Source organism: Bos taurus, chromosome 8, assembly GCF_002263795.3.
Source record: "Bos taurus isolate L1 Dominette 01449 registration number 42190680 breed Hereford chromosome 8, ARS-UCD2.0, whole genome shotgun sequence".
Lineage (NCBI taxonomy): Eukaryota > Metazoa > Chordata > Mammalia > Artiodactyla > Bovidae > Bos > Bos taurus.
The window spans coordinates 9956151-9980897 of NC_037335.1; the positions used below are offsets into that span (position 1 = coordinate 9956151).

The 24747-nt window shown below is 49.0% G+C and overlaps 2 protein-coding genes and 1 non-coding gene across 7 annotated transcripts in view; 1 reads left to right on the forward strand and 2 right to left on the reverse strand.

Annotated features, from left to right (window-relative positions):
- Window positions 1–11134, forward strand: part of INTS9 (integrator complex subunit 9) — a 126778-nt gene extending 115644 nt beyond the window's left edge. Inside the window, 5 exon segments of the mRNA NM_001046363.1 lie at window positions 2089–2213; window positions 3035–3202; window positions 7402–7500; window positions 8559–8696; window positions 10433–11134. Of these exon segments, the coding sequence (NP_001039828.1) occupies window positions 2089–2213; window positions 3035–3202; window positions 7402–7500; window positions 8559–8696; window positions 10433–10609 (707 nt within the window). The 3' untranslated portion in view covers window positions 10610–11134.
- Window positions 9194–24747, reverse strand: part of EXTL3 (exostosin like glycosyltransferase 3) — a 143926-nt gene continuing 128372 nt past the window's right edge. For 4 of the 5 annotated variants that reach the window (XM_005209868.5, XM_059889289.1, XM_005209869.5 and 1 more), the window contains 2 exons: window positions 11594–24435; window positions 9194–11040 (listed from right to left, as the gene is read on the reverse strand). In XM_005209868.5, the coding sequence (XP_005209925.1) occupies window positions 24226–24435 (210 nt within the window). In that variant the 3' untranslated portion in view covers window positions 9194–11040; window positions 11594–24225. Of the gene's footprint in view, window positions 11041–11593; window positions 24436–24747 lie in introns of those variants that run through there. The other variant, NM_001082473.1, reaches the window with a different exon arrangement.
- On the reverse strand, window positions 13661–13731 carry TRNAR-GCG (transfer RNA arginine (anticodon GCG)). Its single transcript has one exon. It is a non-coding gene; the product is annotated as a tRNA-Arg (tRNA).

Below are 24747 nucleotides of genomic sequence, written 5' to 3' on the forward strand. Positions count from 1 at the left end.
GCAGTGAGTTGGGGAGACTGCCAGGGGGAGGCGGGAGGCTTCACAGGACATGGTCAAAAGAACTTACAGGTTGGGCCTTGGGTGGGGTGATCTTGGAGATGGGCTCATTGCTCCAGCTTGGTGTCATCAGGACTGGAAGTAGTTCTCTGGTTGGACATCTTGATTCTTGTCTAGAGGGTTAGAAGAACAGAGCCAGGACAGGGTGGCATTTGCTTGTTTTGAGGTTTGGACAGGGTTGTGGTCTTGCATTCAGGCATGACTACAGAGGGCCTTGTTTCGGTCTTGATCCATGGTGGTCACCGAGCAGCCTTTTGTGACATCGGCATCGTGTGGGATGGTTTGTGTGCAGCGGGAGGACGTCGCCTGGCCTCGAGTGACGGAAGCACTCAGAGGAGCAGCTGGTAGGGGCAGCTGTGCTCCGTCCAGGCCCCCTGTTAGCCACAGGCAGAGGAAGCCAGGCTGTAAGGTTCACACCGCCCAGAGCCTCACCATTGATTGCCAGGTTCGGCTAAACAGGAAGTCATCCGGAGAAGGCTATCAGCAGTAGGACTAAGAGGGAGCTCCTGTTCTTTCTGAGGGATGTTGGCTCTGATGTGACAGTGGGCACAGTAGGACAAGGCGCAGAAGAAGTGTCACGAGACCAGAAACTTCCCTTCAGCCAGCTGAAAAGAAAGCAAGGGCTACATGACTGTCCGTACGTGTGTCACCCAGCATTTGTCTGGGTCAGGAATTTATATTTAAACTGGTGTGCTGCACTTCCAGAGCACAAGCTGTATCATTTACAGTGTCTGCTAGGTTCTGGGACACTTTTCCTGGTTGTGTGACCCCTGGGAATTGTATCCATACAGTGGATACTCAGTATCCATCAGAGAGAGATGGTCATCCCCCAGGCAGGTCAGGCTGCTTTGGGGGTTTCTGGGTTCTTCTTGGGTAGACAGGATCCACCGGAAGAGTGAGCATTTAGAAACCTGGAAGCTCTGTGCCTTCTCCAGAGTTCCCCGGGGTAAGGAGCAGTGCGTGGAAGCCGGGGGCTACGTATGGGAAGTGGTGTCCTCATGGGGCACAGGCTGTGTCAGGAACCTACAGGTCATTTTTCATGCCAGGACTAAGCCAATGCTTTTGGCCCGAGGTGGGCAGCTTTCTCAGTTAGAGTAAGCAGTCCTTGGCAGGCCAGCTCCAGTGGGGCTCCGCAGAGAACAGGCCGGCCAGTGAGGCAAGGACGGTTCCTGGGCGCTGGACAGGCACTACGGATGGGCCAGCAGCCTCAGCACAGGCGTCTTGTTGACACAGGTCACGATCCTTCTCTTTCTTCTTTGCATCCTGTCGAGTAGGAGGCGTGGGACTTGTCTCTTGCGTGGGGGTGATCTTTGAGCTCTTGCTTTGAGTGGCCTGGGCCGGACTTCTCCACTGTGAAGTCACCACTTTTGTATTAATCAGTATCTCTTGGGGGACACTTTGAGGCTGTCTATTCATCTGGTCCTCCCCAGAGGTTTATCTAATTTTCCCAGCATCTATTGATGATTCTGGTCTGAATAAATTATTCCTGCGATGGCTGCCAACGCATGACTTTTTTTTTTTTCCAATTTCATGGTTTCTTCTACATTTGTTAGTTGGCATCTTGTTGCAAAGAAGAGCTTTCTTCTCTCCCTCATTTACTTAGGTATCCCTTCATTGTCTCATCTCTCTCTGTCAGTGTTGAAAACCTCGAGTTCACACTCCTGCCTGCAGTTCCACGTCCGGCCTGCAGCGCTTGGTCCGGCCTCTCCCTCTCTGCCCAGCGATCACTCCTCTCCCCCCAGTCAGGACTCTGTCTCCTGTACCCGCAGGGCCTTTGCTGTCTTGCTGTCCATCCGCTGGGCCTTGGGCATGCCAGCCGCTTCCTCACATGGCCGCACGTCTATTGCTTTCATTTTTAACACTTACTTTCTTGGCTGCACCAGGTCTTAGTTACGACCCGGGGGATCCAGTTCCCTGACCAGGGATCAAACCCAGACACCCTGCATTGGGAGCGCGGAGTCTTAGCCACTGAACCGCCAAGGAAGCCCCCGGCGCCTTCATTTTGAATTTCCTTTCTTGCGTTCCCCTTAGAACCCGACTTCTCGTACCTGGAAGCACTGGCTCCCTACCAGCCCTTGGCCATGAAGTGCATCTACTGCCCCATTGATACACGACTGAATTTCATCCAGGTGTCGAAGCTGCTCAAAGAAGTGCAGGTACAGGGGCGGGGCAGTGGGGGCCCACTGTGCCGCTTGCTCCCGCGTCTGTGCACTCTGCTCTGCAGACGAGGGCTAATGTCCTCACCCCCGCCCCCCAGCATGCTCGGCCCAGTACCCTCCAGGTTCCAGACTAGTGGGCTTTCCACCCTGAAAGAGGTTTCTCCTCTAAAAAAAAAAAATCAAAAGTGGAAGGAAAAGCAAGCCTAAGCAGTGTATTATTTTTGACAAGGACCACTTGTGTCCAGTTGGGTGGTATTTGGCCGAAGTAAACACTGGCTTCCTAATTATTTTTCTCCCAAGATAATAAAAGAAGACATTTATAAAAACAAAAACCAAAAAACTCTGACGTGGTGTGTCCTCCACAACTGAGGACACAACCTGGCCATCGCCCACTGCCTAGGACCTGGGGGCCTACAGGTCCAGACCGGAGACCCAGCCGAGCACAGAAAGCCACAGCTCTTCTTCGCCAGCGAGTCAGGGTGCCAGTCAGTGCTGCTGAGGGACAGAGAGGCTGCCCTCCAGGGACTGGAGACCCTTTGAGAATGGGCCCTTGGATGTCACCCTCAGGCTTAAATAGAGGGAGAAAACAAATGCACGAGACAAAGGCAGTAAATCCCTTGCTCATCACCATGGCTTTCCTTGAAACTTCCGTGCTTCTCCCCCAACACTGTGGTCACTGGTGACTTGGGTTTGAGAGGATGGGAGCTCAGCACGGCCCTGTGGTGAGCCTGGGTGGCGTCTGGGGAGGGTGAGGTCAGGACTGGGCCTGCTGCCGCCTCACGCCCTCCTTCCCCCAACCCCTCCCTCTCGATCCTCAGCCCCTCCACGTGGTCTGCCCCGAGCAGTACACCCAGCCACCCCCGGCGCAGTCCCACCGCATGGACCTCATGGTGGACTGCCAGCCGCCCGCCATGTCCTATCGGCGCGCCGAGGTCCTCGCCCTGCCCTTCAAGCGTCGGTACGAGAAGATCGAAATCATGCCGGAGGTGAGCGTTGGGCTTCCCGGGGCTTCCCCAGGTTTCCGCTTGAGTCTGGAAGACTGTCCTGGGGTGGCTTTCTTTGCAGTTTGTGTCACACATGGATGAACCAAGGTACACAGACCCTTAGCAGGTAAGCGGGAAGCGGGCTGAGCTTTTCAGCTGCCTCTTTGGCTGCAGCAAAAGTGAGCTAGCCCTTAGTGAACATCCAGAACGTCCAGCCCTTCGTGAACTCTGAGTTGCAGCATTTGGGATCTAGTTCCCTGTTTAGGGATCCAACCTGGGCTCTCTGCACTGGGAGTGCGAAGCTTCAGCTGCCGGACCACCAGGGAAGTCCCCTTCCTCCTGTTTCCAGTAATGAAGTAACAGATGTCAACACCAGGCCTGCTGGAGTGCCGCTTATAGTAAAGTTCAGTGTGTCACCCAGGGGGTCGGAGCCTGGAGAACAAATAATGCGGTTGTCAGCTCTGTCATTAGCCACCTTAGGCTTGTGGCTCTCTCGTCCTTCCTGGACCTCATTTGCCAGTGAGGCTCAGGTCTCACTGAGTTCAGCAGTAGATGGAGGACATGAAAGTGACCAAAAAGTAAGGAAAGTTTACATCCCTGCATGATCATCATTTGCATGCATTTTAGTAGAACGTAAAGATTTTATTCTGTGAAGATTTTGTCCTTTAATCCCAGTGAGTGTAGAGCCCCCAGCTGATCTGGGCCGTGGCGGTGCTGGGGCACGTGGCGCACGCCTTCCCGTGGGGATCGCAGCGGGGTACGCGGGGCCACTGTCGCCAGCAGCGGCAGCCTTGAGAACCTGTTGGAAATGCAGGTTTCTGCAGCCCCACCTCAGTCCTGCTGAGGCAGAGACTCCAGGTGAGGCCCAGCCTCTGGGTCTCTGCCAGCCTCCTTGTGGGCCTGATGCCCGCTAAAATTGGAGAACCACTGGTGTCAGAAACCAGGTGTCAGTGACCAGGTGTCAGTTTCCAGTGTGAAAGGCAAAAGTAAGGCAGAATTGGGTCTCCGGAGCCCAGGTGGGATCCCTGCTCCTCACCTGAGAACCAGCGCTCTGGACAGCCTCCTTTTGTTTTTAAGGCCCCTTGGCCTTCTCAGGCCTTGATTTGTATGACCCTGTCATAAGATTCATTTTTCCATAAAAGTGTGCTTGTTCATTCTAGAAAACTTGGGAAATAAGGAGGAAAAGGATACAGACAAAAAAAAAAAGTCAATCCTAGTTTGAATACCAAACATAATTACTATTCCAATTTTTGTGCATTTGCCTTGTCTGTTCACCGTGTTGTGGGTGTGTTTGAATCATGTATCATATAATCCCTTTGTCATGTAAAGGTAAGTATATTGTGTCATTCAAGATGGTCTATCGTGAATGTCTCATCATTTCACTGTTCCTGTATTGGTGGATATTTATTATTTCTGCATTTTCAAATTGCAAATAATACTTTTAGAAACATGCTTTAACATAAATCTTTGTGTGTGGGATGTAGAGAGAGAACTAGAAGTATCATTTGGTTTTGTCTGGGAAGTACAGGTGAGAGGAAGGAGTTAAAAGTCTGTCACGGTTCTTTCGGTTTTGCTACAGCTAGTGGATGCTCATCTCTCCCCCAGATCAGCTCCCTGGTAGACCCTCCTTCTCTCTCCCTGCTTGTGCAAAGCGGAAGCCCTGTCGTCAGCCCTCAGGGGCCTCCATTAAGAGAAAACCTCTGTTTCTGGGGTGGCCAGTGAATGCGCCCTCCTTCCCAGAGATGTCTTCACTGAGTCGTCTGTGGGCTCCGGATAGATTTCCCTGTGGCTGAGCTGCCACTTCAGAGTCTCCTTGGAGATGAATTTATTCCTGGGGCCGCCCAGGGAGAGTCCCCCGCCTGCTCAGCTCCCACACTGCAGTCTGTGAACCGCCCCAGGACAGGTCTTTGGCTTTACAGGTCTGCCCGGCAGCCTGACCTTTGTCAGCGCAGCGTCAGAAGGTAAACGGTATTTGTGAATGGGCGTGGCCGAGCGCCTAGAGCGCACGGATCTCTCAGTGGGAACATTTCACACTGTTACATTCTTTTCTCTTTTTAAAATTTTGTTTATTTTTGGCTGTGCTGGGTCTTGCTGCACGGGCTCCTCTCTAGCTGCAGCGTGCCGCTCTCCCGTTGCAGTGGCTTCTCCTGTTGCGGAGCGTGGCCTCTAGGGCACGTGGGCCTGGTAGTTGCGGCGCTGGGCTCTGGAGCGCAGGCGCCATAGCTGTGCACAGGCCCAACCGCTCTGCAGCATATGGGATCTTCCCAGATCAGGGACTGGACCCGTGCGTCCTGCACTGGCAGGTGGAATCCTTACCTCTGAGCCACCAGGGAAGCCCCCACCCACCCCCCCTTTTTTTAAGTTGAAGTACAATTGACCTGCCTTCCTCCATGTTAGTTCCTGGTGCATAATAACATGGTGATTCAGTGTATCTCTACATTACAAAATGATCACCACACTAAGTCTGTTACCATAATGGTACAGTATTATGGACTGCGTTTCCCATAATGTACATTTCATCCCCTTGAATCAGTCTCGGTCACCTATTTGAGAAATTGGTCATTGCCTCCCTTCTGGCAACCACCTATTTGTTCTCCTTAACTGAGTTTGTTTCTTTGTTTGTTCATTTGTTTTGCTTTTTAGGTTTCACTTGTCATAATACCCTCTGGGTCTATCCATGTTGTCACAGCAAAATTTCATTGTTTCTTTATGACTAATATCCCGTGTGTGTGTGTGTGTGTGTGTGTGTGTGTGTGTGTGGCATCTTCTTCATTCATCCATCAGAAGACACTTAGGTGGCTTCCATATCTTAGTTAGCTATAGTAAATAATGCTACCCTGAACACAGGGGTGCATGCATCTTTTCAAATTAGTGTTTTGTTTTCTTGGCGTAAATGCCCAGGAGTGGACTTGCTGGGTCATCTGGTAGTTCTGTTTTTAATTTTTTGAGGAACCGCCATACTGTTTCCATAGCACCTCCACCAATCTGCCACCCCACCAACAGTGCCCCCGTGTTCTCCTGTCTTATATTCTCACCACCAGTTATTTGCTGTCTTTTTGACAACCACCATTCTGACAGGTATGAGGTGACACCTCGTTGTGGTGTTGATATCCACTTGCCTGATGATTAGTAACTGGCCATCTCTATGTCTTATTTGGAAAAATGCCTATTCGGGTCTTCTGCCCATTTTCAGAGTGGGTATGTGGAGTTGTAGGAGTTCCCCGTGAATTCTGGATTAGCTGGTGCATCATTTGTAAATACTTTCTCCTTTACCGTAGGCAGCCTTCTTGTTTTATTGACCGTATCCTTCATTGTGCAAAAGCTTTTTTTTTTGATGCAGTCTCATTTATCTTTGCTCTTGAATCCCATACTTGAGGAGATACATCCAGAAATAAAATTGATAAAAGACCCATGTTGAAGGTGCCTGTGTTTTGTTCCAGGAGTTTCATGGTTTAAGGTCTTATATTTTAAGTCTTTAATCCATTTTAAGTTTGTTTTATGTGGTACAAGACTTTGCATATCGCTGTCCAGTCTTCCCAGTAACATTTATGGAAGAGACTGTCTTCCCCATTGTATATTCTGGCTTCCTTTGTCATAAATGACCATATAAGCATGTGTTAAAAAGACTTTGAATCACTGTATTTACATTTTCATTTGTCTCCAGGTATTTTCATTTCTTCTTTGATCCCCTCAGTGGCTCATTGTAGAGTAGCACATTGCTTAGCCTCCATGCACTTGTGTGAGTTCTTTTCATGTAGTTGATTTCCAGTTTCATAGCATTATGGTTGGAAAAGATACTTGATATGATTTCAGTCTTCTTAAAATCTGCTGAGACTTGTACTGTGGCCTCACGTTTGATCTGTCCTGGAGAATGTTCCACGTACACTTGGGTAGAAGGTATATTCTGCTGTTTGTGGACAGAATGTTCTCTCTCTCTATTAAGTCCATTTGGGCTAATGTATCATTTGAGGCCAGTGTTTCCGTATTGATTTTCTGTTTGGGTGATCCATTCACTGATGTAAGTGGGGCGTTAAAGGCTCCTGCTGTCATTGTACAACTTTCGGTTTCTCACCGTCCATCCCTGAGCTGGGCATGGTGGCCCAGCGTGGCCTCCTAACCCCTCACCCTGGGCAGCACGGCTGCAGCACCCTCTGCCCCCAGTTTACAGGGAACCTGACTGAAACCCCCATCTTTGCTCCCAGCTTGCAGACTCGCTGGTGCCCATGGAGATTAAGCCTGGCATTTCCTTGGCAACCGTCTCGGCTGTGCTGCACACGAAAGATAACAAGCATGTTCTTCAGGTATCAGGGGAGGCTGGGCTGGGCTGCAAGAGGAACCTCCAGGGCCTGTGGGGACTGGAACCCTTCCTCCTGAGAAGGTGCCGACATTCCAGCCAGCTGCCAGGACAGTGCTGCCCACACCAGCAGATGGTAGAGGTCAGACTTCCTGAGGGACCAGATCTGAAGGGAAGGGCACTACTTATTTCTCTGGCTATGTGCCTTGGAGAGAGAAAAGAGAGGAGAAACAATTATTCATAGGGACGGGGTCGCCCACCATTCTAGAGCCATCACAGCTCCAGGAGCATCGGCTCCCCCAGTGGTGCTCAGGAGACAAACTCTCATTGGGTGTCCGTCCTGAGCCCGCAGGCATGAGGTGGGAGGGAAGGTAGACCCAACAGCAGACGCAGCCCCTGCCCTCGGGGGCCCCAAAGCAGTCAGGCCAAGGGCTGGGAACCGCTGTTTGGGCCCCCATCTTCACCCTTGTGGGGACCCCCGTCAGGGCTGGGCTCTGCCACTGTCGGATGACAGTGTTGTGTGCCCGTAGCAGCCGCTTACGGTGCTGGGCGCGGGACCAGGTCCTGACCCGCCATTGTCTTATTTAGGCCTCACAGAGTCCTCTACTATCACCACTGTAGGGGCAGTTGCTCTGCCCTTCGTTTTCTTGACGGAAGGACTGTAACCGGTCAGTCTGGCCCCACAGCCTGTGTCCTCAGCCCTGGTACCTACTGCTCCAGGCCCAGCTGCCAACGTGGGTTATTAAGAATTTACTTAGGAGCCTGGGGGGCTACAGCCCACGGGGGTCACAGAGTTGGACACGACTGAATTGAGTCGACTGAAAATTAAAAACGGATCTTGCTAAAAGGAAGGTGTCTTTGCCAGCTGAGGTGATGATTCTGTGGCTCGTTGGCTTTAGCTTGTGTGTACTGTGTGGAGATCCAGCTGGACAGCCCTGAACACAGGGCACAGCGGCACCGGGCCAGGCCCTGGCCCTCCCAGGAAGAGGGTCCCACGGGTGGCCTGCACCGACCTGGGGCTCCTAGGTGATTTCTTGACGAGACCCCTGTTTTCCTCCTGCCCAGCCTCCGCCCAGGCCCACCCAGCCCACAGGCGGCAAGAAGCGAAAGCGGGCAAGTGATGACATTCCAGACTGCAAGGTTCTGAAGCCTCTGCTGAGTGGCTCCATCCCTGTGGACCAGTTCGTGCAGACGCTGGAGAAGGTGAGCGCTGTAGGCTTGCGCATGCGCCGTCTGACCACGCTGGCGTCCCTCCCGGGAGTCCGTGCGCTGTCCCCGAACCAGGTGGGAGCTTTAGAGTTAAGAGGGGAGCTGACCTTCCTCCCCCTACCCCACTACCAGGCTGCCACAAGACTGCGCCCCAGCCCCACTTCTTGTGGGAACCAGACCAAAGAGGAGCCTTTCTTCAGAAACAGCTGTGACACATCGGGCAGGGGGCAGGCCAGGAAAGAAGGGTCTGCCCCCTTAGGGCCCCACTTTTGTATGAGAAGACCCTTTGCATGGCCGGCTCAGAGGAGATGCCAGTGTGGTGTGGGATGAGGGGTCCTGATCCCCTGGCGCTCAGGGAGTGGGGCCAGTGATTCCCAGATGGGAGAGAGAAGCAGGCGGTCATGGTGGAGGATGGTGGTCCCTCCCCCAGGTCAGCACCCCTCCCACTCTTCCTCCCTGGTGGCTGGTGGAATAGATTTCATGACTACAAGTAAGAGGAAAAAGACTTTATTAACCTGAAAGTGTTTTGTAATTCTGGCTTCAGAGACCACTGTTTTGGCATCAAAATTAGAGTCCTTGACAGAAAAGAGAAGCAATTGGCTAAAGATAGTATTTTTCATGCTGCTGCTTGCGGAAAGAACTGCAGTTAGCACTAGAAACTATTCCAGGAAAAGAGATTTTCTTCTAAGTTAGTTACTGCCTTTTGTCCAGACTAACTCAGTACCTCAGTGCTTTCCAATCTTAAAGGCTTTGTCTTTGTTGGGCTCCCCTGACCCCTAGAGATGTGGGGACACCCCTTGGGGACCCCGTGTGCTGTGCACACACCAGCGTTCCTCCTGACCATGTCTTGCCCCCGGCTGTACTGATGGGACTCACACTTCACTTGTTTCTTGAAAACTTGAAACACCTTGCTTTCCCAGAAAGATCTTATTTACTTCTGTCTGGCTCTCCCAGGAGTTGATCTCTAGGACCCGACTATTTCCCACTCCAGTTTCTGCCCCGATCTCCTCATGCAGGAGGAACATCCCTTTCTGCGCCAAAGACGGAGAACCTCCCTAGGTCATGATTATTACCTATCTTGTGTCCTTCTCAGGCAAATCATTCTTCTTTCCACTTCTTTTCTTCTTTCTCAACTTTACATCTAATGTGTAAGGAAATTCTGAGTTAGCATGGGAGGGGGCCCTGGAGAAGTATTGGATACACTGCTTCGTCTTCCCCTTTGGCAGGGACTTGCCAGATCACAAGGTCACTGGTACCTGTGGTGAGGAAGGCATCTTCCTGGGACAGGGTGGAGGGTTTTTACAGGTGTGGCCCAGAGGCTGGGATGGAACGCCCAGCCTCCTCAACCCAGGTGCCTTGATGTGCTCCTCAGATGATACACAAAAGCTTAAGCAGGTGGTAGGAATTCTGTTGTGTTTTGTATGAGATTTTTGCATGGTTGGGAGCTTCACCTGGAATTCTATTGCTGTAGTAGGTCCTGGGACTGCTCTGAAGAACTGTATTGAGGAGAGTCCAAAATGCCAGTTTCTAGAATGTTCAGTGTAGCCAACGCTGGAAAGGAAAGTGAAAGCGTTAGTTGCTCAGTCGTGTCTGACTCTTCGCAATCCCATGAACTGGAGTCCGCCGGGTCTCCTGTACTGCAGGCCAAGTCCTCACTTACCGTGTGAGCCACCAGGGAAGGAGCATCTCAGACGCTAAAATGCCTTCCTGCCCCTTTTCTCTTGGTGCAGCACGGCTTCAGCGACATCAAGGTAGAAGACACAGCCAAGGGCCATATCGTCCTGCTGCAAGAAGCCGAGACCCTCATCCAGATTGAGGAAGACTCGACCCATATCATCTGTGACGACGACGAGGTGCTCCGGGTCCGCCTGCGGGACCTGGTCCTCAAGTTCCTTCAGAAGTTCTGAGGGGAAGGCCCATGCCGCCTCCACATCCCCGGACCCCTGCGTCCTCCACAGCAGCTGCCAGCCCCCAGCGGAGGAAGGGAAGACCCGCAGCTGGTGGGTCTCGGTGGTGGTGGGCTCTGGCTCGAAGAACAAAGAAGCGGCTTTTGAGATACCTTCTCAGGAGTTACAGCCAGAACCTCGCAGTCTAGATTCTCAGCACTGTTTGAGGAAAGAGCTCTCCCTTTAAACTTTAGGCATGTGTCCTTCCCAGGCCTGCATAGCCAGGTAGGTAAGGCAACAGGCTGAGGAGGAGTGAGAGTCACAGCAGCTTTGCATCGGGTCAGTGGTGGGAGGAACGTGAAAGATGACTTGTGGCCTGTTTGTCACAGTTTCACAGGCCTCAGGCAGAGCAACTGGTCTTTGATTTTATTTTGTTGTCTACAGTGCTGTACCTGGTAAGAAAGACGATGCCAGGAAATTAGCAAAGGTTCATTTTCTTTTATAATGTGAGCTCATTTTGTTAATAAAATTTATTTTTTTATAGAAGTAGCTGTGTTCTGTTGAACCTAGGATTTATGCATTCACTTAGCATCTATGAAAAGATATGAAAATATACAGAACTGAACTTGGCAAATTTTAGTTTGGTGTGTGCATTAATGTATTTCTTCAGTTGTATAAAGGGGTGCTTAACTTGATCTGAGCTGTATCTGTATGGAAAACAGCAGCACAGACCGCTAACACTGACCTTGGCCTTCTGGGGGAGGGCCTGAACTAGGCTCCACTCGCCTGTCACTGCCCTTCCCACAGATTGTCCGCATGCCTGCACATTAAACTCAGACGCCTGCATCTGCAATAATGGAATTGTTGGAAACAGGTATTTACCAGCTTCCATCTAGTCTAAGATAGCGTCAGTTGTCACACTCATGCCAGCTCTGTATTAAGATGTGGGGGTGGGGAGTAGCACGCAAGTCTTAGAACTGACCTACAGCAGAAGCAAATGCTTACCATCTTTTCAAACTGGTTGAAATTCAGTTGGAAGTCAGTCCTCCAGCCTGGGCAGCAGCAGAGCATCACAGCAGGCTTGAGTGACCCAAGAACTGTAGCATGTAAAACTCTACCTGCTCAGATTTTACAGAGAGTTGACTGTCAGTTCTCTCTCTGAAATGGCCCTGTCCCTGGGAAGCAGTTCTTCCTTAGAGAAGGGAAAACACAACTTCATTTTTGCCATCTCCAGCTGGGCCAGCCTTGGTTGGATACAGACATGTTTCCACAGGTTTGTGCTTCCCAAGGTACAGGTCACTCCAGTCGAGGGGCCTCGGGTGTGTCCACAGTAAACAGTGGGGGAAGATGGACATCGCAACAGATGGACATGCCAGGGCTATGAAAATTTAGCTCGTGCTTAGGAGAGTTGTAAATATGCGGCACATGAAGGCATGCTTCCTAACAAAATTTGAGAGGAATCAAGGTAAGGTTTTTTAAAGTTTTCTTAACATCTTGAAAAATGCAAAGCAGCATAAAATAGAAAGAAATCAATGTCCTCTAACAGTGAGTGACATGCCCAGGAATGGCTTGGGTTTGTCCAAGCTGTGGATTTCTGTTAAGGGCTTAAGTAATCCCAGGGAATCAGTTCCAAGGTCTTACTCGAGAGAGGGTCACTAGAGAGACACACACTCTGTGAGTGTAAATTAGTTGATAGACTGTTGGGCAGGAAATAATTAGGAAATTATGAAGGTTTCGGCTATCATCACCACCTACTTCATGGCAGAAGCCAGTCAAGAAGACACGAAGAATCATTTGTTAGAGCAGAGAAAATCTAGATCCTGCCCTGCAGAGCGTTAGGAGACAGCGTGTATGAATAACTGCCTAGAGTCTGGGTATCTGGATACCAAACCAGACCGGTGAGAAGATGACCCAGAAAAAAACGGTGGGACCTGCTGTCGGAAGCGCAGCCCATTGATACCAACCTGGGGCAGAGGCTGATGTTTAGAAAAATGCTAATAAAATCTAATGATTAACCTCGTGATGACATAGTAATTGAAAAGCCATTAAAACCAGTGAGAAGGAACCCGGTTTTCTCACTTCTTTGCTTTCTGTAAAACAGCATCTATTGCCGTGTAGCAAATTATCCCGTTTAGTAGCTGAAAACAGAGAACATCTAAGTGCTGGACAAGGAAACTGAGGTACAGAGGGTGACTTTCCCAAAACCCATCGCCAGCAAGTGGTTTCTGCCTCACTGTACCATCATGTGTGACCACCAGGGATCACAGAGCTGGCGAAGAGGAGACAGCCCTGTTCATTCCTTTTTAAGTAAAGGTAACAAACTACTCTTCTTGACCCCTGGACGGCTTGAAGCTTTGGGGCCTCACAGTTGTCCTATTAAGGCAGAAGTTGGCTTTTCCAAACTACAGGCTTACCTTGGAGATACTGTTAGTTTGCTTCCAGACCACGACAATAAATCTCAATAAAGCAAATCACATGAATTTTTTCATTTCCTAGTGCATGTAAAAGTTACATTGATATTGCAGTCTATTAAATGTGCAAGAGCATTTTTTTTAAGTGTACAGACCTTAATTTAAAAGTAATGCTGTTGGAAGCATGGCATCGATGGGCTTGCTCGACACAGGGTTACCACAAACCTTCGATTTGTTAAAAAAAAAAAATGCAGTACCTGCAGAGAACAATGAAATGAGGTTTACCTGTACAATGAAGTATCAACAGAAATGAGAGTGAAGAAACCTCCAAAGCTGTATGATCACGTATTCACGTGAGCCCAGCAGCCTGGTGAGGAAAGGGGGCCCAAGTCCAGTGTTTCCCCAACAGCCACGAGGCAAGTTGAGTGCCGTCTCACCGTCTCATGCCACACTGTGAAGGCAGAAAACCTCAGTGCTCACAAACTCACTGCTGTGCAACTGTGGGCAAATAACATTACTCTTTCAAACCTGCTAGTTTAGTCACTCAGCCATGTCCAACTCTTCGCAGCCCCATGGACTGTAGCCCGCCAGGCTCCTCTGTCCATGGGATTCTACAGGCCAGAATACTGGAGTGGGTTGCCATTTCCTTCTCCAGGGGATCTTCCCAACCCAGGGATCGAACCTGGGTCTCCTGCACCGCAGGCAGATTCTTTACCACTGAGCCACCAGGGAAGCCCTAGAATGCGGTAAAAATAACCAATTACAATTCTGAAGGAAGGTACCACTGAATTATGGAGATGGATAGTGTAGAACTGAGGCAAACTCGTCTAGTCTTGCTGAAGGCTGCAGCCAACACTGTTCCTGGATCACATTTTAGACTTAATCACATCGTAAAAGCATTTCACCATCTATAGATTCAATGCAATTCCTCTCAAAATTCCAGTTGCAACTTTCAGAGAAGAAAAAAACTCTAAAATTTGTATGGAAGCACAAAAGATCCTGAATAGCCAAAAAAAAAGTAAAAGAAAGCTGGAGGCACAGTTCCTCATTTTAAGCTTAATAAAAGCTCATAAAAACAGACACATGGGCCAGTGAAACAAAATTGAGAGCCCAGAAATAAATGCACACATACACATACAGTCAACTAATATCTGACAGGGGAGTCCATAAGACTCACTGGGGAAGGAACAGTCTTTTCAGTAAATGGCATTGGGAAAATTAGATAACCATGCACAGAAGAATGAATTGGTCCCCCTCCCCCTTATACCACTCATAAAAATTAACTTGAAAGAATAAAGACTTACACGTAAGACCCAAACTGTAAACGTGTTAGAAGAAAACGGGGAAAGCTCGACACTGGTCTTGGCAACAATTTTTGGCAATGACACCAAAAACAAGCAACAGGGAGAAATCAACAACTGGGACGAGTAGCAAACTAGAAGGAACTCTGTGCATGGCAAAGGGACCCAACAAAGTGAAAAGGTGATCACATGGGAGAAGATATTTGCAAACTAACTGATAGAGGTTAATAGCTAAAATATATAAGGAGCTCATAGAAATCGATTGCAGAAAACCACCTCACTTAAAAATGGGCACAAGGCTTGAATGTACATTTTTCTGAAGACATAGGGATGGCCAGCAGGCGCACAAAAAGGTGCTCAACACGATGAGCCATTAGGGAAATGGAAATCAAAACTCAATGAGGCACCATTTCACACGGGTCAGCATGGCTACTACCAAGAGATGAGAAATACCAAGTCTTGTCAAGGATGTGCAGAAAAGGGAACCTTCGTGCACTACCGGTGGGGGTGTCAATTGGTGCAGTCACTATGGAAAAGAGCATTGCTGTTCCTCAGAAAGTTAAAAGTAGAACTGCCATTATGATGCAGCAACCCCAATCCTGGGTATATACTCCAAGGGAATGAAAAGTTACCCTGAAGAGATTGCTGCATCCCCATGTTCACCGTAGCATTATTCAAAATAGCCACGACACGAAAACTGAAGTTTCCCTTGATAAAGGATTTTTTTAAATGTGGGACATACACAATGCACAATATTCAGCCATTAAAAAGAAGGAATTCCTGCCTTTGACAACAACATGGATGGACCTTAAGGGTGAAATGAAATGAGTCAGAGAGATGCCAGCACTGTATGCCTCACTCACGGAGAATCTCAAAGATGAGGAGTGGTGGTTGTCAAGGGCCAGATACAAATGTCCAGCTAGAAGATAGCTAAGTTGTAGGGATCTAAGGGACAGGATTGTGACTATAATTAACGATGCCATAGGATATACTTGCAAGCTGCTGAGAGTAGATCTTAAAAGTTATTACCACAGAAGTGGCAATTATGTGACAGGACAGAGTTAACCTTATTGTGGTAATCATTTCTCAGTGTAATATGTGTATCAAATCATGTTGTACACCCTCAGCTTACATATGCTATATATCAATAACATCTCAATAAAACAGGGGGGACTTACATGTATTACACTTAAGCATTTTTTGAGTCATAGAACCACAGATCATTGAGAGGTGTTTTGCACACATCTTACCATTAAGCATGAAGAATATTTCTTCTTTCTCTTATATTGTTATTTGAAGCCACTGGGAGTGGGGGGAAGAGATAAGTCCTGTGCATGATCACTCTTATGCTAGCAGAATTTATCTTTTACACTTCTCTACAATAAACCATGGCAATATTTTCTAAGGCAGTTTATGTCTCCGTGGCATACAACTATGAAATCAGTCACAAATGAAAAGTAACTGTAATTCACATACTGTAATTTGGGTTTACCAAACACATTATCAACTAAAGGTTTCCTAAGATTACATAAATTTTTAACTAGATTACAATGTTCACAATACTTTCAAAATAAAGAACTTTGATGTTACGAAGCCTTTTCCAGTTATCTGTGGGCCCTTCTACCCCTCTGAGCATTTATTAACACCTGTTATATCCTGTGCATTGCTCGTCTCTGAGGACTTAGCTCACCAGAAGAACAGACCAGGTACAGGTTCCTCCCAGACTTCTCCCAAGGATACAGGGGCAGATTTCCAGGACTATGAGCAAAAGACTACTTACACAGAAAATCTTCAGTGCATGAAGCAGGGCAGCAAAGCCAGCGCTCTGGGACAACCCAGAGGGATAGGATGAGGCGGGAGGGGCATTCAGGACGGGGGGCGGGGGGGGAACACATGTATACCTGTGGCCAATGCATGCTGAGGTATCACAAAAACCATCACAGTATTGTAATTATCCTCCAAACAATTAAAAAAAAAAATCCCAACAACTACTAGAATTAGTAATATAATAAGTAATTAGAAAAAGAACTTTTTAAAAATCAGCAGTTCCACTCATAATAGTGTGAAAAGAGGTACTTAGGAATAAACTTTTGAAAAGATGCGTAAGATCTCTACATAAAAAGCCTCAAATTTTTTGATGATAGAAATTAGGGAAGATCTGAATACATGAAGAGAGAACAGCATGCTTATGGATTAGAGACTCAGTATTATTATATTTCAATTCTACCCACTGGTCTACAGATTCAATATAATCTCATCAAAATCCCATAACAGCAACAATAAACAACCCAGTTTTAAAAAGCTTTTTAAAAAAAATTTTATGTGGACCATTTTTTAAATCTTTATTGTTACAGTATTGCCTCTTTTTTCGTTTGTTTGTTTGTTTTGGTTATTTTGACCATGGCATGTTGGATCTTAGCTCCCCAACGAGGGATCGAATCCCCTGCCTTGGAAGGCAAAGGCTTAACCAGGGAAGTCCCCAACCGATATCTTTCCAATGGGCAAAGGACTTGAATAGTCATTTCTCTGAATAATAAATGCAAATGGCCAATAAGTACATGAAAAGGGACTGCCCATGGTTAGTCGTTAGGCAAATGTCCATCAGACCCTGGGTGAGGTGCACTCCACATCTATCTACTAGGATGGCTATGATTTTAAAATTATTAATTATAAAGCAAGTAATGGCAAGGATGTGAAGACACTGAACCCTTGTGTGTGGCTGGTGGGAGTATTAAATGGAACAGCAGCTGTGGGAAAACAGTTTGGCCATTCCTCAGAAAGTTAAATATTGAGTTCCCATATGATCCAACAATTCCACTCATTGGTATCTACACAAAAGAAATTTGTACATCCATGTTCATCACAGTATTTACAATGGCCAAAACATGGAAGTAACCCAAGTATCCATCAACAGGTGAATGGATAACCAGTATTTCATGCTGCAATTGTTTGTACACAAACAAGAAACCATTGTCCAACCATAAAAAAGAATGAAATTCTGATACATGCTATAAGATAGATGAACCTTGAAACATGCTATATTTAAAAAGCCAGACCAAAAAAGCTGTAATACTCTATGACTCCATTTATATGTTTGTCCAGAATAAACAAATTCATAGAAAAATAACGGAGGCTGTGTCAGGGGCTGGAAGGAAGGGGAAATGGAGAGTTCCAGCTTAATGGGCACAGCCTTTCTACCCAGAAGACAAAGTGCTAGAAATCGCTGGTGGTGATGGTCATACATCGTCAATGTTCTTACTGCCATTATACTGTATACTTAAAAGTGGCTAAAATGCCACATGTGAGTTGAAGTTAGAACACATCCTCTTACCATACACAAAAATAAATTCAGGATGAGGGTCTGAAGACTTAAACATAAGATGCGACACATAAAACTCCTAGAAGAGATGATAGGCAAAGAATTCTCATCACCGTCAATCCCACGCCTGGGCAAATGCCCAGACAAAACTCTAATCCAAAAGATACAGGCACCTGTATGTCCAGAGCAGCGCCGCTCACAACAGCCAAGACATGGAGACAGCCTAAACGCCTACTGGCCGACGGATGGATGACGATGCAGTGCATATATACAGGGGAATACTACTGAGCCAGAAAAATAATGCCATTGGCAGCAACACGGATGCAACCAGAGATTATCATACACGCTGCATGCAGTCAGAGTGAGAGAGAAATACCACATATCACTTATATGTGGAACCTAAATTATGACACAATGAACCTATCTATGAAATAGAAACAGAGAGAAGATATGGTTGTCAGAGGGGAGAGGTTTAGGGGAGAGATAGCGTGGGAGGTTAGCAGATGTAAGCTATTACATATGGAAGAGATAAACAAGATCCTACTGCACAGCACAGGAACTACATTTAGTATCCTGTGATAAACCATAATCAAAAAATATTTAAAAAATATATATATGTATAATTGAGTCCCTTTGCTGTACAGCAGAAATTAACATGGTAAATCAACTATACTTCAATTAAAAAATAAAAGTGGCTGAAATCATTTTAAGTTCTATGTATTTTATAAGAATTTTTAAAAAATTTAATTCCAGCAGGTTAGAAAAAAATTGACAAACTAATTCTAAAATTTATAGAAATACAATGTAACTATAAACACTCAAAGCAATTCTAAGAAAGATAAGCAAGTTAGAGAATTTATGCTACTTTTGTTTCAAGACAAACAAAAAAACTACATTTATCCAGACAGCCTGGTATTAGCAACAAATCAGTAACAGAAGAGAGAGCTCAGACAGTCATTATGTTGTCAAGAAAGGCCCCAATCAATTGAATGGAGAAAGGAAATTCTTTTTTAACAAGTGGAGCTGGAACAGCTAGACAGCCCCCCCCCAAAAAAATAGAACCTCGACCACTACCACACACCATACACAAGTATTAACCTGAGATGGAGCCTGGACTGTACAGCTTTTAGTGGAAAAATTAAAAGAATACCTTCATGATTTGGGTTAGGCACAGGGCTCTCAAGTCACAGAAAGCAACAAAAAAGAAAAAAAAAGTTATAAATTAGATCTCAGCAAAAAAGCTTCTGCTCATCAGAAGATACCATAAAATGGATAAGCAACCTCCAAACTGGGGGAATATCTACAAAACACATATGTGGCAATGCGCTCCAGTGCTCTGCTCTGCGGAGGCTCACAACCTGGTGTGGGGAGCACACCTATGACAGTGCCAGGGCAGCCCCCACAACAGGAGACAGTGGCGAGGGTGGGTAAGCAGCAACTTCTGAGCAGGGTGGGTTTCTTGAAGACAGTGCTTCAGCTGAGACCTGAATGAGCTGGCATTAAAACAAGTGGAAATGCAAATCAAAACCACAAAAAGGTATCATCACACACCGGTCAGAATGGCCATCATCAAAACGGCCTGCAAACGATAAATGCTGGAGACTGCGTGGAGAAAAGGGAACCTCTTGCACTGTTGATGGAAATGCAAGCACTGATAAAACCACTATGGAGAACAGTGTGGAGATTCCCTTAAAAACTAGGAATAAAACTACCACACCACCCAGCAATCCCACTACTGGGCATATACCCTGAGGAGACCAGAACTGAAAAAGACACATGGACCCCAGCGTTTCCTGCAGCACTACTGACAACTGCTGGATGCCCACCCGCAGATGAGTGGATAAGGATGTTGTGGCACATACACACACCGAAATAACACTCAGATATAAAAAGGAACACACGTGAGTCAGTTCTAACGAGGCGGATAAACCTAGAGCCTATTATACAGAGGGAAGTCAGAAAGACAAAGATAAATACCATACATTAACGCATATATAGGGCATCTTGAAAGATGGTACTGATGACCCTACGTGCAGAGCAGCAAAGGAGACATAAAGAACAGACTTCTGGACACGGTGGAGGAGAGGGTGGGGTGATTTGAGAGAACAGCACTGAAACATATATATCACCACGAGTAAACAGATAACCAAGCAAAGTCTGACGTATGCCAGGGCTCTGTGGCGACCCGGGGGGATGGGCGGGGGAGGGTGGGGCGTGGGAGGCTCAGGATGGGGGGACACACACATGCCTACGGCCAATTCATATTCATGTAAGGCAAAAACCACCACAACACTGTAATTACCCTCCAACTTAAGTAAGCTTTTTAAAAAACAAGTGGAGAAACAGCCACTGAGAACCTTCCGGTATGTTACACCAATAGTCCACTTCTCTTGTATGCCAGAGTGGACTCGTCACATAAACGTTCATTTTCAACATGTCTTCAAGATGTGGGCACAAGTCTTACCATTTTATAGATGAGAAGTTTAAAATATAACATGTTTCCCACCACAGTTTAATGGGTGACCCAGGATTTGAATCCAGCATCCTTAAACACACTTTCTTAACCACAGTTTTGCAAATATTGTGGAATCTTCTATTTCAATGACAATAATATCAACCACTAACATTGACCACTTTGGTTTACCTTGTTAGGTCCAAGCCAGAACTAAGTAACTTGGGAACAGAACCCAAGTTAGACATGTCACCTCTGCATCTAGTGAGACCCCCATTTCCACAGCCTGGTGCAACTTCCTCAAGCTTCCCTGGTCCTGGGACAAGTTATAACAAGGAGATGGCTGGCTGGAAGAACAGCACCCTGGCAGCCACCACTCCAGACCTAGGCAGGCATCCCCAACTGATACGACATCATCCTCCCCCTCACCTGCCACAAACCTACCTCATCAGTTGTCAACCTTCCTTTCCAAGTAATGCTGGGCTTCCCGTCCCAGGCATTCTTAGGGTTCTCATTGCTGTTCAGTCTTCCAGTCATGCCCAACTCTTCGCGACCCCATGGACTACAGCACACCAGGCTTCTCTTCCCCTCACCATCTCCCAAAGTTTGCCCAAGTCCGTGTCCAAACTCGCAACTGCCGAACCCAGAGAGGAGCACCCCAACTCAGCTTCTCCCTGGCTTCCCATCCTCCTTCCTGTCTCCATCCATCTCCAAGTCTGACTCAGTGTTCTCTCCCTGAGGATGGCTCTGATCCCGTGGCTGAGCAGAAGCCTGGGACCACAGGCAGCCAGTTAAGCACCAGCTAGATGCACGTGCTTTTCGTGACCCCTGACGGGGCCATTATAAACCAGCCCCCTGCTCTGGGCCAGGGAACACACAGGGAGCTCCCTAGCACCACGCCACACACACTTAAAAGTCACCGTGAGAGAGGTGGGAAACATGTGCCCCGTGCCATCCCATGTCTGCACTCAAACCAGATCAGTGACACCTAAGTTCCTCTAGATCTAATCTAGTGACCCATCCTGGAAACGGACACTAGATATGCGCAAGGCTGCCCATGCCCCCAACAGCATCACCTGGGCTCAGGCACGCAGGCCACTCCAGGCCCAAGGCAAGCACAGCCGTGCAGGAAGAAGGGGCCACAGGCCGTGCACAGTGGGTGGGGGGTGGGGGGTTCCTGGAACCAGGAGGCGCCTGTCCTCCGGCCACTCCTCCGTCCTGCAGAGAAAAATCATAAAAGACCTCCAAGCTGCTTGTAGTCTCCATTTTCTATTTTTTATTTTTTTTACAAAAACCCAACGTAAGACCATTGTGCTCATGACTGGAAAAGGGGTGGGGTGGATGGACATGGCGTGGGTATTAGTAGAGCTTGCCCCTCCAGAACACAAGCGCTGCAGAGAGGAGCGCCCACATTCACACAGGCAGGCCGCTCCGGAGGGACTCTTCCTTGGGGCACGGTGCCCGGGCCCTGCTGGAGCGGCGCACACAGGCGGAGGCCCACGGCGCAAGTCTGGTGGGTGCCTCCCCTCAGGTGGGTGTCTCTCGGGAGAGAGCAGACTGGCCCACTGGGGAGCAAGGATGCGCTGGGCTCTGGGAGCGCAGACGGCAGTGGGCGTTCACGGAACAGCTGACGACGTCTCGTGTGTCTGCAGGGCTGTGCCAGGCTCCAGGAGTCAGCCAGGTGGCGCAGACGACTCTGGACTCCCCAAGGTAAACAACAGGCGTCAAAGGCACTGGAAGCCTGGATCTGGGCGGCCCCCTAACCCATCTTGCAAAATGTGATGGCTGTTCTCTGGGAGACCGGACCAGGCCCCCGAGAGCCCTGCCCCCGCCTCTCGCCGTGAGGAGTGTCCTTTACAGACGCGGCCCGTGTCCACCAGAGCCTGCAGTCCCGGCTCCTCCAAGTCAGAGTCACACTCAGGTCCAACAGAGCCCCATCGTCTGCTCCAACATCACCTCCCCCCACCACCCTTCAGTGCCCTGTGATGTCACCCACCACCTCAGAGCACCAGCTGCTCCGGATCTGTCCCTGACACTCAGGACCCCGTGCCCTGGCTCCACCTCGGCGGGTCCTGACACGGCTACTTTCTCACCAGGGACCCCGTGCTCAGAGGCAGTCCAGGGGTTCCTCACATTAAAAGAGACAAGATAAAAATAGCAGCCACATTTATAGCTCAAAACAACACACTCTTTGGCTTCCCAAAGGGAAGAAGGCTACTGCTAAAAAGAATCAAGTCCAGGGTCAAAGGAGGAGTAATTAGAAAGTCAGGAGGCGGGGGTCTGGACCCCTTCCCTGGGCTGCCGAGCAGCAGAGCCCATTTCCTAGGAAGCAGCCTCAGCAGGGGAGACACAGGGAGATGCCAGCAGGGACGTCAGGAAGACACAGCCCGGTCCTGCCCCCCAAACAGGGCAGGTCCCTCAGCCCTCCAGGGGGTGCTCCCTCCAGGACAGAGCTGGCTTCAGGTGACACCTGAAGAGGACCCTCTGGTGGGCAGGCAGGTCAGAGACGGATGTGCCCCCTGGAAATAGGTGCATGGGAGGTGGAGGTCCGGGGAGGAGGGAGCTGGCTTAAGGCATGTGCGTGCCCAGGACAGGCCCGAGCTTGTGTTCAGTCACTGAGGGGAACCTCCTCGACTCAGCCTCACCAGAGGAACGGGGTGTCCAGAAATAGCGGCAGCGGTCACGTGCTACATCCCAGCCAACGCCAGTGACACCACTCTCTTCAGTTCCCCTACTGCTGCCACCTCCAGAAAAAAAAACCTTCCTTCTATTTCAGCCCAGGAAAATAGAGACTGAAACCCACAGGGGCAAGTGGTAATATGGGATATGAACACCTGTTCAATTTCAGGCTGGATTTGAGCTTAACCCAACAAATCCTATCCTCCCATCATTCTGACATAGACCAAACCAACCCCGGGGAGGGCCTGACACCCACCCGGCCTGAGGGATCTAGGACTATAGGATGCGGGTCCAGATGGGGTGGGGAAGGTGAATTTCACCCAGGTATCATCCCAAGGCAGGTGCCTTGCTGTGGCTCCCGGCCAGCCGGGTGGGGATCAAAGGGTGCTGTGCTCACTTGCTCTGAGCCGGAGAGAGTCGGCCGACCTGCAACCAACCACTCAGACCCCCCTGAAGTGTAGCCGCCAGGCATCTGCTCTGTACGTGAGAGAACCTTCAGGAAAGTCTGCAGCCAAAGCACAACAGGTCCTTAAAAGGAGGGTCAAACAAAATGAACCATTTGGGGGTCTGTCTGCAGGTCTCGGTCCTTCCTGTCTTCACTCTCAGACAGCGGGGAAAGGAGAGCCAGGTCAAGTACACAGACAGCACAGCCAGCAGGGAGTCCTCGACCCACCTGTCCCAGGCAGGGAAACTCAGCTGCCCCAAATACACAGGCCCTCCATCCCACCGAGAACTCGAGTGCAGGACAACTCGAGCCACAGAGCGCTGCTGGCAACAGGAAGCGGGGAAGGAGCCAACCCACAGGTCTGAACTCAGGCAAGACCCCCCCGGGGCCACGCCAGCCCTTTCTTGTTTCTGCACACAGGGGCCCCTGGGGAGGACAGAGACCATCTTTAAGGACGAGCCAGATACAGGAAGGCCAGGATCCTTCTCCACCAAAATACAGACCACCACGGTGGGACCCTCACTTTGTGAGATGGGCAGAAACGCCAAGCTCCCCCTCGAATACATACATATGTATATGTCTGTGAGTGTGTGTGCATATATCCATATACACCCACATATACACACACACACATATGTGTATATATACACACACATATATATAAATAAACCTTGAATGGCAAATCTGAAACTCTTTAAATAATAATAATAGTTGTTAGTGAATTAAAAAACCACAAGCCAGCTGTGCTGGGCTCGTGAGCTGTGTGAGTGACTCCCCAGAGTCCCCATGGTCCTCAGTGTAAGCTATCGTCAGTGCCCTGTTTAGGGAGCCCTGGTGGCCTGGGACCAGGCTTCCGGGCCCGGTGCCGCCCACTTCAGGAGCAAGGCAGCCCGCCCCTCCCGCCCCCCTGCGCCTCTCCCAGCAGAGGGCCTGGCCCGACCATGGTGGGCGTTCCTGAGGCCCTTCAGTGTCCAGGGCCCCCGAGCCGCCTGCCCCGCTCTGCTCGTCCTCGCCCTGCCGTGCAAGGCCCCTAGATGAACTTGAAGCACTTGGTCTTGTCGTGGGGCAGGCGGGTCTTGAAGAGCACAGAGTCCACGCGGAACTGCGTGTACAGCAGGGGCATGTAGCCGTACACCTTGACAAAGAAGTTGATACACTTGTGCCGCTCGTGGAAGTGGGAATCGTCGTGTGACAGAGCCTGAGGGCAGCCCGGGCATCGGAAAGTCCACCGTGAGGTCACCTGGGAGCCGGGAAGAAAGGGCAGAGGGTGAGAACCACGGTGCTAACATTGACAGAGGCCCCGCAGCTCAGTCTAGGAGGCCTCCGTTTCCATGGCGACGACACACAGCCCGATGCCCACGCTCACTCACAGAGTCCTCTTCCTCACAGGGACATATTCGACAGCTACACTGTTGGTAAGGACGTGCCTTCCAAATGGTCCATATTCAACAGATACTGAAAGCCTTGAAGCCTCAGCGACTCTACTTCTAGTATTTCTCCTGGGTGCACAGCCAGAGGTTGTAGGTACAAAGCTGTTCATTTCATTCATGTT